Raw genomic sequence first — 20,892 nt, forward strand, 5'->3', positions numbered from 1 at the left:
GTGGGCTTTGGACACTACATGCTGCTTTTCCAAAAGACCCAGTGGGTTGCAAGCCGACCCGCTGCTCTGTGGTCCCAGCTGACGGCCCCGAAACACATGCTATGAATTTGAATATTTAGCATCTAGCAATCGACAGTGTAATGGCCAACACATTTTTCTTGTTTTTAATTTTGAAAGAGCATGCAATGGGGAAGTGAAGGGGTGCTGTTCGGGAACAGTAGCTCCGGTCTATCCCCTGTGACTTTGATTATGTCCTGTTTTGGGCATCAGGCCAGCAGAAGAGCTGGCTTCATTACTGTATGGATCATCTTTTAAGACCATTTAAGATCAACGAGAGCGATTGTCCACTAATGACGGAGACTCCGAGAAGTTCATTACACTCAAACCCTTTGATTTATTTTGCGGAACAGTCAGTTTCATTTTTTTATTTTTTTGTCCTCTTTGAATCGAATGAAATTATTTCTTTTTGTTTTCAAGTGTCACTTGAAAGTTGAGTGAAAGGTTTTTTTTTTCCTGGAGTTGGGTGAGGAAAAAGTGTTTAACAGAGGAACATGTTTAACAGCAACAAAAGAGAAGAGAAACCTCAGACACGTGAATGACAAGTAATTATTTCCCTTGTCCATCAAACTGTGTTTTGATGCAAGGATGCGATCAAACATGATATTAACAACTTCAAGCCTTCAAATGAAAATGACTCTGAAATCGCTTGAAGCCCGAGTGAGCTTTTGTGTTGCGCTGCAGCATGAATCATTCATAAACGTGCACAAACACATGAACACACACAAACACTGGGCAGGGCAGCCTTTTGCCTGACCAATATTATTGCCACAGCTTTTCAATGCGAGATGACCATTGTGTATTCGTTTCCATTCTAGCTTGCCAAAATCTCTTCCCACAGCAGGAGAGGGACGGAGGGAGAGAGAGGGAGAGAGCGAGCGACAGCTTTGTGTGTTTTTCAGTTTGAGTCGCTGAATATCCCCATACGCAGTGGGCTGACCGACTGCTCCCAGTCTCCCTGCATAGCCGTTAAACAGGACGGTGCACCGAGCCTGCTGTATTTTCATCACTTGCCCTTTCTCACATGGGCAGAGCAGGATTAATCACTGTATCCTGCTCCCAAATACAAAAAAAATACATTATTATTAGTTTTTCATTGTGCTGCAGAAGCATTCCACAGAAGCCTCATGAACTGGGTTCTAAAAAACATATATTAGGTTTGAATGATTAAAAACCAAAGGATGGTTATATACTGTAAGTATCCTTTTTAAACGCATGCTTGCCTACAGTACGTCTTGAAAGAGGGCATTTGCATTCGTCGGGCAGTCTTCTCCATTTAGTTTGCCAGAGCAGTGAGAGGACAGACAACAGAGGCTCTGCGTAATCCCTTTGGAGAACTAGTGCATGAATTGATATGTCCTCTTCTCTCTCCTCTCCTCTTGCTAATGTCTTTCCGAGAACTTGAACAAACAGCCTGTGCGTGTAGGACACATAAGACAGATGTTTAGGATTACTTTCACCTCATTGCTCTATTGTGTGCACTTTAAGGGAGCTCAGCTGATGTGGAATGCCACTCATTCAGGCTCTCTGCTCCTACAGGGCTCCTCCTGCTTATCAAAGTGCCATCTGCGCTCAAGACCCAACAACAGCATTTTTAAGGGCGGGATGTTGGGAAAAATGGCATGCTACAAATAAAATACAATATTTAATTTAACATTCACCTCTTGCTAAAAAAATGTTGTGGTGTTTTAGAGGTTAAAACCAACATGGTAACCTCTGTAACTGAAGACTATAAGTGTTGTGTTTTCACGAGTTCATAACCTAACAATGCCTGTTTCTTTTCTTTTTTTCTTCGTAAAAGAAATAAAAGCCAGCCTAGTTCTCCCGGTCGTCTCTATGTGTGTGTGTGTGTGTGTTTACAGATGTAGAAACAAATGGGCCAGACCCACATTGATATTGTTGAGGGGTGACATTAGGCTATGGGACAGGGGCCGGGGATACTGCAGCTTTAATTACCATTGATATCGCAATAGAGAAGAGAGGGATGGAGGAGGGAAAGCGGGTGGGGGTGGGGGTGGGGGGGGGGGTTGAGAGAGGGAGAAGACCCGTGTTCACTTTTTAATTAAGGCTCCGTAGTGTAACTCGTCAATGTACATTATTGGAAGAATGAACGTCAATGCCATTGCTTTTTCTCCCCCTCCTTTATCTCTGTCAATGATTCAAAGACATGATTTATGGTTCGTCTCCGTCTTTCAGGATCATCCATCAAGCGCTGGCTCTGCCGCAGCGCCACCCGTTGTAAATCATTCTGAAAGCCTGTCACTCATTTCCATTAACCGTTCCTCTGTCGCTCTGGTCTCCGCCTTCCTCAACCTCCTTTTTTTTTTTTTCTCCCCCGAACCCCCCCCCCCCCCCCCCCCCCCCTTTACCACCCCTCTCTCCTCCCCCTCGGTGCACAACCTACAGCCACGCAGGGTATCAGTTCCGTTCCGCTGATTCGTCCGCCTACCTTCTTTTCAATAAATTAACCACTTTCTCCCATGCAATGAATAAAAAGGCTCTGCACTCGTCTTGCAGTCGCCACCTACTCCTCCTCCATTACAGCTGAACACCTTACAAATGTCACGCCGCTGACGCGAAGGCTAAATGAGGATGTAGCAAAAGAGAAAATATTTTTGCTGCACTGACTTTTTCCTCTGGCAGTATTTGAACAGCTTTGATATGTTTGCCGTGTGGTACTAATGAACATATATCCCACACATGCAGGGCACTGCATCTGGTTTTATTACGCGTCTTTTATTGTAGGTGACTTGTGGATAATTTTACCAAGAAATTGAGCACACAATAAAAGCCCATGTGCCAAGGCGAGACTATGCTCACAGTGTTTCTTTTATGCATTCATTCTGGGAAGCACTGTATTCAACTTTAACAGTTAATGGAAACAATATTATGCCTCTAACTAGTCAAAGCACACTAAGTGGGCAGTGCTGCCATCAAATGCGGTTGGTTTTCTGTAAATTCGACCAGTAGTTTAATTCAGACACTCCAACAATGACTGTAGTCTTAAACCAGTTTTTTTTTCTTCTTTTTTTTACAGACACAGGTCTTATGAACAGAAATAATTGGCTCAATGGAGTGACTGTCAATCTCTTACAATGGTTGATGTGCCTGCTCTGGGGAGCCCAATTCACTGGCTTCTTTTTTCATTCTAATCAACATCTAGATATCAACACAGCAGAATACCCACAAACAGCAGAACGCCTGTTTTGAGGGGAAACGTTCAACTATTGGGTGCCAACACATTTCACTATTTGGGCAGCCATTGTTCTCTGAATGGGGCTGTCAAAGTGACAATGCGCACCAGGCAAATCCAGCAGTTTGCACTTTTCAGAAAACAGCGGGCCCTAATCATTTTGTGGGGGACACTTGACAACAAATTTGCCATTAAAATGAATCTGAATAGGAGGAAGCAGGGCTGTTTTGAAGCATTTCTGCCTCTCTTACTGTTGCTCGTCTTGTCCCACAGAGCTCCAGGTTTGGCGGGCTTGCTTCTCTCCCTTTATGTTTGCCATGAAGCAGCCTTTGGTCCCACTAGAAACTGACAGTACCACGCTTCAGCTGCAAATTCACTCTGTGGCCTCATTGTATTTAATGAAGGGAAAAAGTGGCAATCTACTATTAATGAACTTGGAATGTAAAAAAAAAATGCCTCCCTTTACTGAAAACTGCATAACACTGCTTGTACAAGGAAAGCTTTGGCTGGAGCCCATCCAGAATCTAATGAAAGATCCATACAGGGACAGAGCGGGCGCGAAGAGTTCGTGAAATGCAGATTGTTTTAATAGAATACACACAGTCTCTTCCAGCTGCACTATCAGATTCATCAAGGCCTGACCTTGATGGAGGGCTGTTGTTGTTTGGGAGGGCCAGTGTTTAGAGTTCATGCAAAGTTTATGATGCGGGGACTGTATGGGCTGTGTATACATCTTCTGATCTCAGGGGAAGACTGAATGGTACACAGTCCAGTCAGCAGAGGGTAAAGGGGACCCGCCACTGGGTTTTCATGAAATAACACATGAGATCACAAGGAAATAAACCACCAATTTGATATTATAAACAATTCAATTCTGGATTCATATGAGGAAACAAATGTTTACAAAGCATCATACAATGATTGAATTGGAATTGAACAGCTCTTTATTTAGTCTGGCGAGTGGGCATGGAAAAACAAACGGCACACGTTAGGCGAGTGCAGGCCATCATACCTTTCACTCAGTATCTCATGAAACTAGAACAAAGGCCTTATGTGTGTGCAGTGTAATGCAGTGGTCCTTTAAGTGATGGCCCACTTTCCTCCCTGCTGCCACGCAAAACATTCCTGAATGACATTCAATCAGGGAAATTTGAACCAAAGCAAGATGGTCTTTTATTAGTACCGCCCTGTTTGCTCGACTGGTCAGCTCCAATATGCGGAGCGGTTTGAGTGGCGTACTGTAAGATGATGGGTTCACTCTCTGATAAGGGTGAATGAGGGGTAAACTGCTATTCTGCAGAAAGGAACCATCAGACCTCATCATGTCGCTCCTGGAGAGCCGTGTCACAGGCTCTTCAGAAACCAAGTGACAGAGCGGCGCGAGGCTGCTCTCTCTCTCTCTCTCCCCCCCCCCCCCCAGTGGAAAATACACTGCAGCTGAAGCCGCCCTGCTTCTGCCCTGCCAACTGGAACTTTGTATCAGTCGGGGCAGAGAAGATCATCTATAATCTGCCAAATATACACTGAGGCTTTTAAGCCTCTTCCGTTGTAACGTTATCCAACATGCTCGCCAGAATTGTTTATATTTACCTTTCCTTGTTAGCAAAAGGGAACAAATAGGATGCATCATGCTTTGTACAGTATATTTAACTGCTTGTACAAAAGACCACGATACAGCTGATTCAAAGGCCGGCAGTTTATTTTCCCAAATTGCAAAAAAAAAAAAAAGCATATTTTCTCGTATCTCATCTGGTGTTTATCCTGCAGCTATTTGTGGATTTTTTTTATTTTAATTTTTTATGGTCCAGATTTTGAGATATCTGTTGCCTTCTCAGTAGAGTGGAATTTAGTTTGGACCTCACCGATTTGCAGAACGTATTCAGATCATCCTTCGTCATATGATTCAGTTCTGAGCTGTAAACTGAATCACATGATTGTACTGTGATTTAAAAACACATCATGCTGGTGTTAATATTGACATTTCTTACAAGCATTTCATGATTGAAAATGGCGCAGCACGCCATCTGATCATGTGTTTTGTATGTAAGTGTAATGTGACAAGTATGAATGCAGCTATTGCTGTCAAATAAATGTGGTTAAAAGTACAATATTTTCCTCCAAAAAGTAGTGTAGTCAGAGTGTAAATTATCACAAAATAGAAATTTTGGGTAATCTTCAGAAACATTTTTTTATTATATCTTGTTATATATTTTGCCTGTGCACTCATTGCGCATCACAAGAGTCTTCCACAAGCTGCTATATTGACAGCTGTGAGTACTAGCAGTCGCCATGTTTGTTGTTCATGTACATAATGATCATTTTGGGGTCGTGGCTTTGGAAGGAGGCCTCAAGTGTTGCAGATTTGGCGACGTTCTTGTTAGATTGTATAATTTTTACAATCTAGATTACTCTTGCTAGTTCCTCCAGATTACCAACCCGATCTTTAAATACAGCACTTGAGTAAATGTACCGAAGTTACTTTCCACCACTGAAGATTTGATGAATCTCAAAGACTCAAAAACCCGGACAATGATGTTAAGATGTTCTATTGGATGGCATTAGATTGTACAGGTGTACCTAATAAAGAGGCCACAGAGCCGACCTAAGGCTTGTTCTATCCATGTATAGAATAACATCTTGTACACAGATCCACCTGGCTTTGTGTTGCTGGTCTGGTAAATGTCTACCAGGCAGGACAGGAATGTTGTGTGTGTATAATTGTCTCTGCCGGTGCTGATGTGGGAACCTTTGGTGAGATGCAACACAAGGCAACTGCATGTGATGCGTCGGCTGTGGCAATGTTCAAAGTGATGACTTAGGTGCTGGAGTGCAGATTGCAATGCTCTCCCACCGCTCACTTCCAATTAGGCAGCGGGCCGACTGATGCGTCTCGGAGCAGAAGCTTCTAGTAGGTACCAAAAGGAGCGGCAGCGCTCGGTGACATCACGGAGGGGAAGGGGCTCCTGGAGCTTCAGGCAGGGCAATCTGATGTGGCTCAGTAAATACCGTGATCAGCGTCCATGTAAAGACCGACTTTTGTAGAGATTCACACATTTCTATCATTGCATAAAGAAACACCCCAACAGCTCAAACGAAACTCGCTGGAAGGGCCGTGTAGCTCGGACTGCCTGCGGATATTTCTTTGTGTTTATTGGCGTGTAGATTGTGCGTTCCAAAGTTCTCTGTGTTTTTAGTTAACAGCATGTTGGTTGTGAAAACATTTTTGATTAATTGCCATAATTATTGTGATCATTTTTGCCCAAATGAACAGCCAGATGGCAGGATATGGTGTCATATTTGCGATCCTATCATTAATCTGGCTCTAGGTCCATCTGAGCACATTGTGCCGTTTGCCGTGTTCACAATCTGTCCTCAAGTCGTCCATGTCTTTTTTTTGAGCTGCGAGTTTTTATTTGATTATATTAGACCATAAAGTATTAAAGTTGAGGGTGTATGAAAGCAAGGCATTTATCTGCATGAATAGCTTGTGTTTAGTGAAGTAAGTAATGCACTTTAAGTAACATCTCCTTCATGCATACAAAAATTAACGTGAGTGTTTCCGTTTCATGGTTTTGTCGTGAAAGCCTCAGGACGGTCCAACAAAACCGCTTCGTGGGCGTTTGTGGCTGCTTTTTAAACCCGCTTTTCATTATCTAGCCTATGGATTATGTTTTTTTTGTTTTTACCAAAATGTGAAGCACAACATTGTTAATAACAAGCCTCAGTTACAGTGTGTCTGCAGAGTTTTGAAGTCGGTTAAGGATGTCATTCAAAAGTGTTAAATGAAATAATAGGCCAGGTGGGAACGAACGACACATTCCTATTTAAAAGCAAGTCAAACACTATTTAATTCTGTGATATCAATTAACCTCCAGACAAATGTTGTCAAAGGGAGCAGTCTGAATGTGATTGTTCTCTCTTTACTCTGCAGTGTCCTTGGGCTCGGGGAGACTGTTTCCTGACAGGGAACAATGAAGCGAGAGGTGTTTACAGATCTTTACAGATGGCTCCGGGGCTCAGAATTAGCTCTTCGCCGTTTCTTATGTGATTCAGTTCAGACTTGACTTCAGATGTGTCATCAAGACTATCATCAGGATGTCTGACAATGTATCTGTTTTATCTTGACGTGCGCTGCTCACTGAGTTCGTCAGATATCACTGTCAAATATTAAACCTTGTGACATGTGTGTCTCGTTCTAATGATAGCTCACTGAAGAAATCACAATCGCACCGCGGTGGCTTTCAGAAAACACACCCTCCTGTTTCCAACCTTGCAAAGAGCTTCACAACTTTGGAATTAGGTTTGGTACACCCAGTACTTTCTGACTGACATTTCACACCTATTCATAACAACAGAAGAGCTTTTAAATGTACAGACACAATTCACTTGGCTTACATGTGAGTGAAAACAGGGAGGAGAAAGGGGTGATAGTTAGAGAGACAGCCTGGAGATTGTTCAGTGATCCTGACCTGCGTTGTTAGAGTGGTCTCTGTCTATCCAGCAGGCCTCTTTAATTTTCTTTACATGGCATAAATCGGGGAGATGAAAATGTCATGGAGCAGGTTCATTTTGCAAAGAGGTTTTGATTGCCATGCGCGTGCAATTGATTGTTCCAAGGACAGGGGGAAATCTAGAAATGTCATAACAGTCCTGCTTAGGTTGGTCCCACCACAAGGCAATCAATGAGAAGTAAAAAGAGATATTGATTTGCGAGCAGCAAAAACTGTAGCTTGAGACAACCGGAGAGCGCCGGGGAAAGTGGCACAGACGTGCAGACCTGTCACTGGCACCTATGAATTACCCAATCTTCTCTGAAGATAGTGTTACCTCGGATACTCACAGAGTCCTGCGCTGGGTATTGCAGCGGTGTCTGTTAGCTAAGCTCCTCAGGCTGCTAACTCTTTCTGACTTGTCAGATTAATGAAGGAAATGTTGACCTTCCGAGAGATAAATGTTGATGTTCTCAAATTTACAAAAGTTTCTTACTGGCATGTTAGCATTGGAAACAGAATGCCCTTTTACAGCTGCCTCCTACGTGGACAAAAAAAAAATGATTGACAGATTTTGAATAGACTCACAAGGGAGAGGGGATTGTACTCTATCAAGATGCTTCAAGTTGAGTTGTAAATATATTGTCATGTAAGCCTTTAGCACCAATCCAATTGGACAGCAGGCGGCCGTGAATGTTGCAGTGAACTTAATCTACTGTTTCCTATTCAGTTAACTGGTTTCTCTTGATGTAAGGGGAGAAAAAAACATTTTGGCTCAGAAAACCGGCTGCTGCTTCTGTAAATCCAGGCCTTGCTATGCCAAGAGTCTGCTCTAACGGATAAAGGTTATAAACACTTCAACCGCCTGATTTATGATGGATACCTCAGGTTTTTTGACCTTTGCATATCTCTGTCTGAAGATATAAATTTGTAGTGACACAGATTGGAGGCTTTACAGGAGTTTATGACATGCTAAATCTCAGGCAAGGCATGCCAGCCTCTCGTTTCGTAAGGCTAGTTAGCTTGGGAGTTGCCTTGCTTGGACTGCTAGGCAACATTTTCAAACCAGGCATTTCCTTTTCTGTTTTTTTTTTTTCTTCTAAGTTGTGAATGAGAAGAATTTCATCTCTTCACTTTGACGCACCAGTTCTTATACTTAAGTTTCAAGCCTTTCTGCAATTAATTCTGTGTTCTTGACAAACTTGTTTCTCATAATATAATGACCTGTTTTGGAGGAGTTGTCTGTTATTGTTGCATTGTCCTTGAATTCTTGTGTGAAAGAGTAGCGCAGCTTGGCACAGCAGCAGTTTTGTGGGAGAACAAGAGCTGGCAAAGCACGTTTACAATTGGTGTGAGAAGCGGAGTTAGACATGCGGGTAACTTGGAGTGATCCCTGCCAGAAGGTTAATTGGTGCCTGTGGATGTCTGCTACTTAGGGCATCTGATAGAAATGCATAAAACAAAAGGAAGGGCTGCAGTTAATCTCTGTCAATTCCACCCTCAAAAAAACCACGATAAGACGCAAACATTCACATTCAAATTGATATAACTACATCTTAGTGGTTATTTCCAGGAAAGCAGTGCTTAGTCTTGGTGAAACGCATATTTATCTCACAAATTGGGAATGTGGAACAGAACTGCATCTATTGGTGAATTTGAAGCTACATGAAATATGCAGGGAATAGCCTTTACATGCGGGTGCATACTAGGAATGAGACATTTAAATTAAGCTCTCACTGGACAGGAAAGAATGCTGATCTCCCCACTTTGGAGTGAGTTCTTCCCAGTCCCTCAGTTTTAGTGGCGACTTTAGTGGCCACTTCTTTAGTGGCGAAGAAAGAGGACATCAACTTGGAGCTTGTCATAGCCATTGGTGTTCTCCTTCACTGTGAATACTATATATAAGACTATAAATAAAACATACCTCTGTGCTCTTGACAACTCTCTCCCTTGGCATCAAGGGTATTTTGGAGGCCATCACCGATCTCGGTTGGCCAATCAAAACATCTCTCTTGCGGTGGTACAAGGTCACAGCACATTGGGGCTCTTCGGTGTGAGAATGTGTGCAGGCTCTTGTTCACCAAGGCCCCATTCTCCATGTTTGTTTGGAAAGTCCGAATCCCATCTCCATCCATTAGCAAGCAGGCAATTCACCTCCAGGGTTTCTCTTGAGGCACTTGTGAAATATTGATTTAAAAAAAAAGTCTTATTTTCAGAAGGCAAAAAAAGGGAAGACATTCTATTGGCCGCCTAGTGTGGGACTCCTGAGTGCTCGGCTTCAGCCTTCCCCCTCATGGAGTGCCCTCTATTCAGAAGAGAAATATTAACCACATGAAATGCATAAGTGCCTGGACAGGGCTGTTATGTCCTGTTCATATTTAACTCGGGGCCCATCTGCCACGTCTCTCCCAAAGTGCACATTTTCCAGACTATGAGGTGGAAAATATCTCAGATATGTGACAACACTGACAAACTGCATTTATTGCAGGATGTCTTGAAAATATTTGCAAACATCGGTTGTGATATTGTTGTGTGGGTTGCCGGGTGTTTCGATTTTAAATAATCTGAAATAGTCATTGTCAGAAAGGACACTTTAATATTCCGTGGCTGTGTTCATATTATGCCGAGCAGACCCTGAAGCAGTGTGAAGAACCCTCTATGCTGAGTCAGAGTTTCCACTAATTGGATGATGGGAAATATGTCAATTAGAAATACTGTTGTTTAATTATCTGTTAATTGAAGCAATAATGTTTGTGCTCTATGAGTTGGGAGAATGAACAGGTGAATAATGAAAGAAGTAATTGCTGTTTATGAGACTGTCAGGGAAAATATAATGACGTGACAGATTGCCAGTGATTTTTTTTAATTTTTTTCTAATTGTCTAGTTTTAACACTTATAATTGAATCAGCTTTTCCACCAGCATGATCAACAGCTTTATCAGCTTTCACATCTGCAACATATGTTTATTTTGCTTAATGGCTACATATCTTCTGAAATTAGTTTCCTCATCTTTTGTTAGTCGAGTCTTTAAATGTATAGATGGAGCAATGCAGGACACATTTATGTTTATGTTAAGACATTCCACACATACGGCTTCAGGGAAGCTTAGATGTTATCCAGAACAGAAGGCTTACATTTTCAATGCAGTTTTGAGGCATCCATAATCGCTATGGAATAGGTCATTTACAATAACACTTAGTGGGCCCCAGACGAATCAATTTCCTTTTGTCACTCAGTGGCCAATGATTGTTGTAAACATCTCAACTTGAGGCCAGAAAAAACCTTGGACACAGCACTAAGTCAATGGCCTGTCGTGAATCACATGGTGCCGTTACACCAGCAGCAGTCTGTTAGTAAAGACATTATGTCCAGCTATACTCTCCAACCTCCCAAGGCACAAAGCAGCCGCCATTATGTTGTCTTAAATGACTGCTGTGACTTCTCAAAAAAAATGACTTGCCGCCGCATTAGGACTTTTTAAACATTGTTCTTTGGAAATTAAATTCATTAAACTGCCGTCACACAATGTGTTTTAATGTCATTAATCGCTGTGTCTCTTTCTTCTCTAGTGTACGTGCCTGATGAAGACGGTGTTCTTCGGGAATCCATCCCCGAGGAAGACGGCGAGAACGACACGCAAACTGAGGAAGAATGCTCAGAGAAGACCAGCCCCAAAGTGTCCGAGGACAAAGAGCTAGACAACAAGAGCACCAACACTTATAGCAACCAGAACTCTCCCATCAGTGTCCTTTCCAATCAAGAGGCCGAGATGGAGTCACGCCTTAGCGACACCAGCGACAGACTCTCAGACTTCAAAACCTCCTCGCCACCTGAGAGCCAGAGGGATGTCGAGAACCGCAGCTCCAAACAGAAAGACGAGGTGGTCGGCAGCTTGGAGAAGATGAGGGCAGCCTATACAAACTTTCTCTCTGATTCCTACTGGACTGGGATAGGGATGGACTTGAAAATTGGCAAGAAAGCCAGCAGAGCCAACTGCGACAGCACCAACGGCAGCGCCAAGAGTGAGTTTGACTGGCACCAAGACGCGCTCTCCAAGACCCTGCATCAAACACTCTCCCCAAGGCCTACATCCAAACCTAACCTCTTTAGCTCTGTCCACCTGTACAGGCAAACCACCAAACCCTGTGGCTCAGTGTTCACAGGAGCCAGCCGATTTCGCTGTAAGGATTGTAGTAACGCTTATGACACTGTCGTGGAGCTGACGGTCCACATGAACAAAAGCGGACACTACCAGGACAACAACCACGGCAAACAGAGTAATTCCTCTGCTTCGTCTTCTAAATCTAGGAAAAGGAATTTGCATGATATGGAAGGAAAAGAGGATGCACTAAAAGTGTTGAAGTGCATGTTCTGCGGTCACTCTTTTGAATCACTCCAGGATTTGAGTGTCCATATGATAAAAACTAAGCATTACCAAAAAGTGCCTTTAAAAGAGCCTCTCCCAGTAATCACACCCAAGTTGTTGCCACCATCAAAGAAACGGGCATTTGAGACGGTGAGACCTTGCTCCCCTGACTCTACAACTGGTCTATCTGGCTACACTGAGGCACAACGGGCCGCCGCCATTTCAAATGCCAACAATAATCGCTACGGCTATCAGAACGGAGCGAGTTACACTTGGCAGTTTGAAACGTGCAAGTCTCAGATTCTTAAATGCATGGAGTGCGGAAGCTCCCATGACACCCTTCAGCAACTCACCACACATATGATGGTTACTGGACACTTCATCAAAGTCACAAACTCAGCCTCTAAAAAGGGTAAACAGTTAGCCCTTGACCCCCTGGCCATAGAAATGTTCCAGGGTTTAGCTGTGCCTGCTGCCACTGATAGTGAGAGAGAAAAGGTGTCTCCGAAAAATCCTTCCCTCGGGACCAGTGAGAGGGACAGCCAGGGGGAAGGTACATCAGACAAAATGGAAGAAACTGAAGCTAAAGATGACAAGCAAGAGAGTGAGGATCAAAAAGCAGACAATGGGACTTTTAAGTACCCTTATCTCCGTGAGGAGGATCTTGAACAGGACTCAGGTGGCGGAGGGGACATTCTTAAATCTTTAGCCAATACAGTGGCCTCTGCCATCAATAAAGCTCAAACAGGGACACCAAGCTGGAGTGCCTATCCGAGCATTCACGCTGCCTATCAGCTCTCTGGCCTCATCAAAAGCGCCCCACTCTCTGCATCTCCCCCTACTCAGCTAAAGCAGACATTTAACCACAAGCTGAGACCGATTGCCCCAAAGGGGAAGTTATACCACGGTGCTGTGGGAGTCGAGGTTCCCCAGGGAGCGCATCAAAATGTGGACATCAAAAAAGAAAAGGTTGGCATTAGCGATGGTAAAGAAAGTCAGAATATTAAGTTTGATCTGGTGGAGAATGATGACAGCGATTGTCAGGATGATTCCTCTTCCTCTTCAAAGCTTGATGCAGACTGTATGAATGAAGGGAGTGAAGCGATCAAAGGGAAGTTGAGCCCAGATTTCTCTGACAGAGGCAAGACACCGAGCCCATCTGCCAGCAATGGACGCGGCACTACTTCAGAGCCTCTCAGTGACACTCCAAGTCTACTTGGCATAAACCCTCTTAGTGCTCTACAGTCAGTTCTGAACAATCATCTGGGCAAAGCAAATCAGCCCAATAACTCAAGAGGAGATAAACTATCTGCCCACACCCAGTCTATTTTTGCTGACATTAACCGTAGCAGTGAGAAACCAGCTTTAATGCTTGGAAATGCTATGAGAAAGAGGGCCGATAACCCCTTTCTCTTTGTTAATGATGACCAACCAATAGATCTGACAAAATCCAAACACAGCAAGCAAAGTTCCTCGCTACTGCACCCCGCCACGCCGATGCCACAGAAATATGCTCTGTCTGACATTGCAGATATGGTTAAAGTTCTTCCAAAAGCCACCACGCCAAAACCCTCCATACCATCAAGGATCCCGATGATGAAACTGGAATCCGATGTCAGGCGTTTTGAGGACATGTCTGCCGAGGTGTACTCCGTCCACAAGCGTAAAGGTAGACAGTCAAACTGGAATCCTCGCCATCTTCTCATCCTGCAAGCTCAGTTTGCCTCCAGCCTCTTCCAGACCTCTGAGGGTAAATACTTACTCGCAGACCTAGGCCCTCAGGAACGGATGCACATCTCCAAGTTCACCGGATTGTCCATGACCACCATAAGCCATTGGTTAGCAAATGTAAAATACCAACTGCGTAAAACCGGAGGGACCAAATTTCTGAAGAGCATGGACACCGGGCACCCGATCTTCTACTGCAATGACTGCGCTTCTCAGTTTAGGTCCCCCCCCTCATTCATTTCCCATCTGGAAACCCATCTCGGGTTCCAAATCAAAGACATGTGCAAAATGCCGGTAGAGCACCAGACGAAGGTAGAGGAGCCAGAACTGTCGAAGGCCCTCAGTGTCAGAGCCACAGAGGCTCTGGTCACGGACGAAGACACTGACTCAAAGTTCAAATGTAAGCTCTGCTGTCGGACATTTGCGAGCAATCACGCAGTCAAACTTCATTTGAGTAAAACTCACAGCAAATCCCCTGACAACCATTCACAATATGTGGAAATGGACAAGGAGTAGTTTTTCTTGTTATTATCACTTTTTTTCCTTTTCTTCTTTTTTTTATTTCAACACACGGGTCAGATATTTCAACCATTTTTCAATTAGCATTGTGTAGTGCATCATTATGACGTTTTTAAAAACATTTCATGGACGGCAAAGACACACTGGTTAGAAATTGTATAAGGAAAACACTAAGAGATACTTTTGCACCCTGCTCAAATGCATCACCAGTAATGAAATGTATTACTGCTTGAAGAAACATAATTGCTGATGTTTGCATGCAATAGCCCCGGCTATGACTACTATTTATTTGTATGATATGTCAAGTTTAAATTGTATTTCAAAGACAAAATAATGAACTAATTGTACTTTACAACTTCTGTGATACTGTCCACCTGCATACATGTGCAGCTGTTAACACAGGTAGCCCGACACACGATAACACACACGCAGACCTGTACAGTGTATTGCTATGTAAAGATGTTTTGTGTCGCAATGATAGAAGAGAAAAAAGCACTTTAATAAATGTTTAATCACCAGTTTAGACTCAGATTCTGTACATGACTCAAAAAAATAATTAGACGGTTTGGGAACAAGGATATTTCACATGTAAATATATTTTAGAAGGAAAAAAAAAAAAAACAGTGTGTTTCATGCAACAAAAGGATAACAGCAAGACAGATGATACCTGTGATACCTGCACCTTTTTTACTTCTTCAAATAAAGAGTTAACATTTGATAACAGCTTGTATATCTTTTTATTTTTTTTTCTCTTTGATGTCTGCTTGCGTAGTTAGTTTTTAAAAATATAAAGATGTTAAGATTTTCTGCTTAGCAAACCTGGCTTGTAAACCCTGACCCTGATGTACAATAAATATCGATATTATACCAGCAAATTCTACTCAAGTTATGCAAGTATCAGTAACACTTTATTATTACTGGAGGAAGTTTCCCAGAAAGAACAAGGCAATTTGGTACTTATCAGGGACAATAGAAACACTTCATTTCTAGGGAAATCTAAAGAGTCTTTTAGTCTGTGCACAGCAGGTCCGCTGAACATGCTAAATGTGATTCAATTCAACATACATGGAGCATAAAATTGCCAATAATGAATTGATATTTACTTTGGTGTTAAAATAATTTCTTAAAAAGCAAAAACACATTTTTTTCTGTAATTAATACCAAAATATTCAGAAATAACAGACCAATAAGATAAGTGTTACCCAAGTATTTTCTATTTAAATTCACAATATCTTCCTTGTCTTTTACAAGCTTTTAAATCCACGGCAAAGCTCAATGCGACAAAGGACAGCATCCCCATACTGCAGCCCACACAGCATTCTGTTTTTTTTACCTTATGACTTTTAGATACACCTCAAAGATACATCTTCTTGTCAGACTTTATTGCTTTCCTGTGAACGCCGCTGCTGTTGCTGCAAGATGGTATCATAACAATTAAACATATTTCCTCCAGCTCTATTATTTCAAGGCTATTAAAAATAATTGCCTTCTAAATTCATAAACATTTTATGCAATTCATCTCTTTTTCGAGCAATCAAGTCTTCAATTACCTCCACCCATCAAATCTCTGTTTTATAACGGCCAACTGACATTTGATGGTGAATGGGGGGAAAAAGCACATGGGCACTGTGGTGATTTGAATGCTGTGACACCAACTTGCCCCCTATTGTTGGAAATGAGCAGGCAATCACGTTGTTCATCAGATGACTCCTAATGCAGTGAAAGTATTCAGCTATAATTTCTCCCCTGCATTTATAATTACTGTCAAAGACCACACACCTCAGTGAGCAGATTAAAGCTATAAATTATTTAGTGCCTTTCTTCTCCGAAGGATCTCTGATTTGTCTGTAGGGCCATTATGTTTTAGAGGAGCAACTTATTCTAAACTGAAGCGAGCATTGTCCTTAAGATGCAGCAGAATGCTTTGCAGGTGGGGGGGGGGGGCGGGGGAGATGAGAATATTACTGGCTGTTTATGTTTATTAAGTGACATTTAAAGTGAGGCTTTTTACTAACAAAAGATGACATGCAACGCAGAATTTTTCTGTTTTTAGCAATTCCCTATATTTTGATGAAAATCATTATTCAGTGCATATATATATATATATATATATATATATATATATATATATATATATATATATATATATATATATATATATATATATATATATATGCATGCTCAAAGTACATTTTAAGGATTCAGCACAACCTAGTAGAGATTCACCCAAGGCTAACCGAAGAGAAAAGCTCCCATCAGTGCAATCACAGAGGGAAATTAGTTGTCTCTGCACATAATTTGCTCTAATAAGTCAAAGTCGATGTGGGACTCATTGTTCGTACACAAAACTGCTAAATGGATGTAATGTCAATTTTAAAAAAAACCTTTATAAGGTTAATATGAGTTGTATCATGCAATCAGCCATCATTTCAATGTGCATGAACTGTAGTTGGTGGAAAATCAAAATACACAGCAGCTGCTCCAGTTTTTCAAATGAACATGATGCTCGCTAATAGGAGTACCTGAGTTATTAAATACTGATATACTTCAGGTAACACATCGCAGGTAATTTGGTGAAATAAACCCATAATTCTTTTGGTGCTTTATATTAATTCATTTTGGATGTTTGCATATTAACACAGTTAATTGCACCGTATATCTAACATGTCATGGCTAATTACAGCACACAGTCAGCTTTCTGCAATTACACACACACACACACAATCTTGCTTTTAAACTGATTGATTATGAGAGATATTAAGCGCAGTAACATGCTCATTCATGGACACAGTTTATACGTTGTTTTTATACAGTACTCTACATTAGCTAGAACGCTGGGCGTTGGTGACAGATCTCAGCTATGTGTCAGTATGGTTCCTCTGAATAAAGGAAAGAGAAAAATAATAAGACAAAATGTAGGTGAAAGTCACATCTCAGACCTTTTTCTCTCAGAGTAATCCCTCTCCATGCAGTGAAGCCAATCTACAGACCACACATATATGATTGATTATTCTCACTATTAGCACCATTCATTTTGCTAGCTGTGAAATTGTTTTTGAAATGTATTAAAATCAAGAAAGCCTCAGAAATGTCTCACTGTCACATTTTTTCCCAGCTTGGAGTTACTTTCTAAAACAGTTCTAATAACTGAATAGCTCAGTCGAAAAAAAATGAAATTATGCATATAAGTAAGCTTGCATTGAAGATGCAGTGAAACCCGACTTTAGCGAAAATGACGCCAACTCGTGTTTGCAAATTCTTTGTCAATCTGTCATTAAACATGCTATCAAATAATGATAAGTGCACGCTGCTTGCTTGCACTGGCGCGTCTCCCTGACGCTGATGTGCTGTAATAGGGCAAATGTGCATCAGAATTTGCCTGCTTGGATACACACAAAACATTTACACTGTGCCTGACTTTGCTTCGCCCTGTGCAAGACAAGCATGGATTCTCTGCATCGTCTGGCCTGTAAACCAGAGGATGAGGAGGAGGAGGAGGAGGAGGAGGAGGAGGGGTTCAAAATGTTCATCACACAGCAGCAGGGTAATGACTAGCTCATGTGTTTAATGAAGGGCTTTAGAACTTATAGCTATAATGACCCACATCCTAACTCCCTTTTCTCCCATTTATTCTCCCCAAAGTCCTCAGGTTATTACGTCCCTCTGAGAAATATCCCAGAAAGAGCATTACATCTCTCCATTCCGTTTCACAGAGATATCAGAACATTCGTCCTTTTACCTGCATTAGACTGTTGCAGATTACTGACACGATATTATTTTCAAAATGTGGAGGACCAAATACTTGGAATATAAAGTGATGAATGATGTACCTAAATGCTCTGCCTCTTTTTTTATTATTTTTTTTGGGCGAAATAATAAGCTGTAAAATATGATTTATAATGAATTCAGCCTCCTGAGAATGTGAGCTCATACAAGACAAAGAGGAATGCATGTATGTCTGCTCTCCTACATACATCATATCTTCCAAATAGCCCATAGTCCTCCACTGTTAATGGTGTTGCTTCAAATATGCTAATTAAGCAAAAATAAGTGATGAATGGAATACATTTGATCAATCAAGTAGGCCTAAGCCCCTGGTGCTGCATATTCATTGTACATCATGAATATGAAACCAAAGTCATTTATCAAATATCAGTTGCACATTTGTATCTTATTAATCATACATGCTGAAACTTCTGTCTTGTCAAAAAGGCTGAAGGTTGATGAAGCACTTGCGAAAAGGATTAAACTCGGGTAACTTGGGGTAGTGCTTCAGTTATAATGCATGAGGTATTTTCAAACTTCCAGAATCTTAAACAGTTAGTCAATCCTCCCTCCTGATGACGTTCAGACCCGGACCCCATTTTGCCTCTTTTTTTTCTGTCTTTTAGATAATCACTTGTAATGATTGCCCAATAATTACAGATATTCATCACTGCCTTGCTTTGAAAAAGGTTATTGATTCATTTAATAACTTGAGCCAGGCTTTGGGGACACACTTAAATCATTTCGGTCTGTATATTACCAATGCAATAATAGTTTGATTTTAGCTAGTGCCCCATTGGTCGAACACGCCACAAGACAAGGGTTTGTTTTGACCCAGTGTTATGTTTTGATATTCATTTAGGGTTATTTGCCCAAACTAAAATAGGTATGGTTGCAAACTGTTGTAATCTGTCGCTCTTTTTAAAGTCACACGTCAGTATTTCTTAGTATTTGTTGATGATTTGTGGGGTTTTTTTGCACGTCTTTTTGTACAACTAACAATACATTTGACACCATTTTAATGTATAACTTGATCGTGTTGTGTCCAACACTGTGTCAAGATAACCATATCTTAGTTTTGGCAAATAACCCAACAGTAGTACAAAAATAACTCAGTGATTTCACTGCGCAATGTGGGGTTTTGATGGCTGATACAAAAAAAAGGGGGTAAATATTTTTCACTTTTTATTAGTACAAATGAATAGCCCCCGAAGACACGTTTAGGGTGTCAGTGACCACTGAAATGGGTTAAAGTACTCCGTGTTATTGTGAAGCAGTGAATAGGAGAAATATTTAGCAGACACATGCTGTAAATGAATAATTGATTTATAACAAGAGAACAAAAGATGAATAAATAAATCAAATTCCCATCTTTTTTCAGCTGATTTATGACGTGATATAAAAAGCTGATAGCCGTAGCCAAACCTCTGTGTAACAATGTGTGGAGGTTTTCATTGCGATCATATAGTGGATGAGAGAACTAACACTTGATTGCCAGCAGTTCATCAGTGCATCCTTCATATTTGTCACCCAGCCTGCCTCAAGGCAGCGTGCTAGCTCAAATTGAAGCTGACATCTTCCAAATATGAAAGCAACAAATCACACATTTGTATTGGGCTTAATCTCCAGCCTAGCCCCTTGCAGACGTCAGCACAATCATGGACGCTGCTCTAATTCTTGCCGACTGGCTGCTTGTGCCTCCGAAGCATCTCAGGACTCGTGGAGCAAACGCAAATGACCAGACACCAGAGACAGGGGTGACACCTGCGCTTATTAGGAGGCTTTAATATGGTGGAAGGAAAAATCGCAAACTCGTGTAACAAGATTGTGCTTTGAGTAATCTATGGATGAGCTGTTAATGGAGGATACATCTTGGAACACTTATTGATCTTGAGACAGAGGAACAAAAAAGCTGATGTCTCGTTTGACTCACTGGGTTTTTTCAGTTGTTTGACTCGTACATTCATATCTGATATCTTTAATATGTTGCATCTGAACTTTAGCAGGGAGTTGGATGGGAGTCATGAAAATAAACCCCATATAAAAAACATTCTGTTCAATAATATTAGGCAAAAAGGTCAGTTCCCTCATGTTTAAGATGAATTGTAATGCCTTTGTTCACTCCACTGTCAAAAAATATATATATATCCGGTTGAATAGGCTATGGTTCTCATTAAAGGAGAACTGTACAGATTAAGCAACCCAACGTCTGTTAACAGGTCTTAGAGAGTTCTACTGCAAATGTTTAAAAATATATATTGTATGACACCTTTTGAGGCTCCAAGGGAAGTTGCACAAAATCTGATGAAATCTGCCTCAAGTGATGTCACTTGACATTGAGCGTCGGTTGGGGCTGAAGACTACACATTTGAAAATGAAAACAAATCCAGGGCTGTGGAGTGAGCAAGACGTGAGCTCACCGGGCTCTGTAGCCCGCTGCTCATCTGTGAGTGAGGGGAGCTGCTCAGGGCTGCATTCGCTGTTTCTAGCGTAACACACGCTAATCCCTGACTGAACTCTTCAGTGGTAGAGTTGCATTGTGGGTAATGTAGGCACCAGGATTTGACGGAGAAGAAGAATGTGTAAAACAAAAAAGACAATCTCTTTTCTTCCTTTTTTTCCCACAATGGGCCAAACGATGTTGTAGGAGTGCAACATTAAATCGGCGGAGTGCCGCTTTAAGGCTGGAAACTACAACTCAGCGTAGATGTAGGTGAGCCAGAAATGTGTAACACTGCTTCTCAGCTCCCTCCAGATGTGTGGCCAACAGAGA

General features: G+C 41.7%; 1 protein-coding gene across 1 annotated transcript in view; it reads left to right on the forward strand.

Moving 5' to 3' along the window:
• Positions 1 to 14,351, forward strand: part of tshz2 (teashirt zinc finger homeobox 2) — a gene marked incomplete at its 3' end in the record, with an annotated part of 37,380 nt that extends 23,029 nt beyond the window's left edge. The window contains exon 2 of the mRNA XM_079272885.1: positions 11,311 to 14,351. Coding sequence (XP_079129011.1) covers positions 11,311 to 14,351 — 3,041 coding nt within the window. The remainder of the gene's footprint in view (positions 1 to 11,310) is intronic.
• Between the last annotated feature and the right edge of the window lie 6,541 nt (positions 14,352 to 20,892).

The sequence above is a fragment of the Melanostigma gelatinosum genome, assembly GCF_949748355.1.
Source record: "Melanostigma gelatinosum genome assembly, chromosome: 8".
Classification (NCBI taxonomy): Eukaryota; Metazoa; Chordata; class Actinopteri; order Perciformes; family Zoarcidae; genus Melanostigma; species Melanostigma gelatinosum.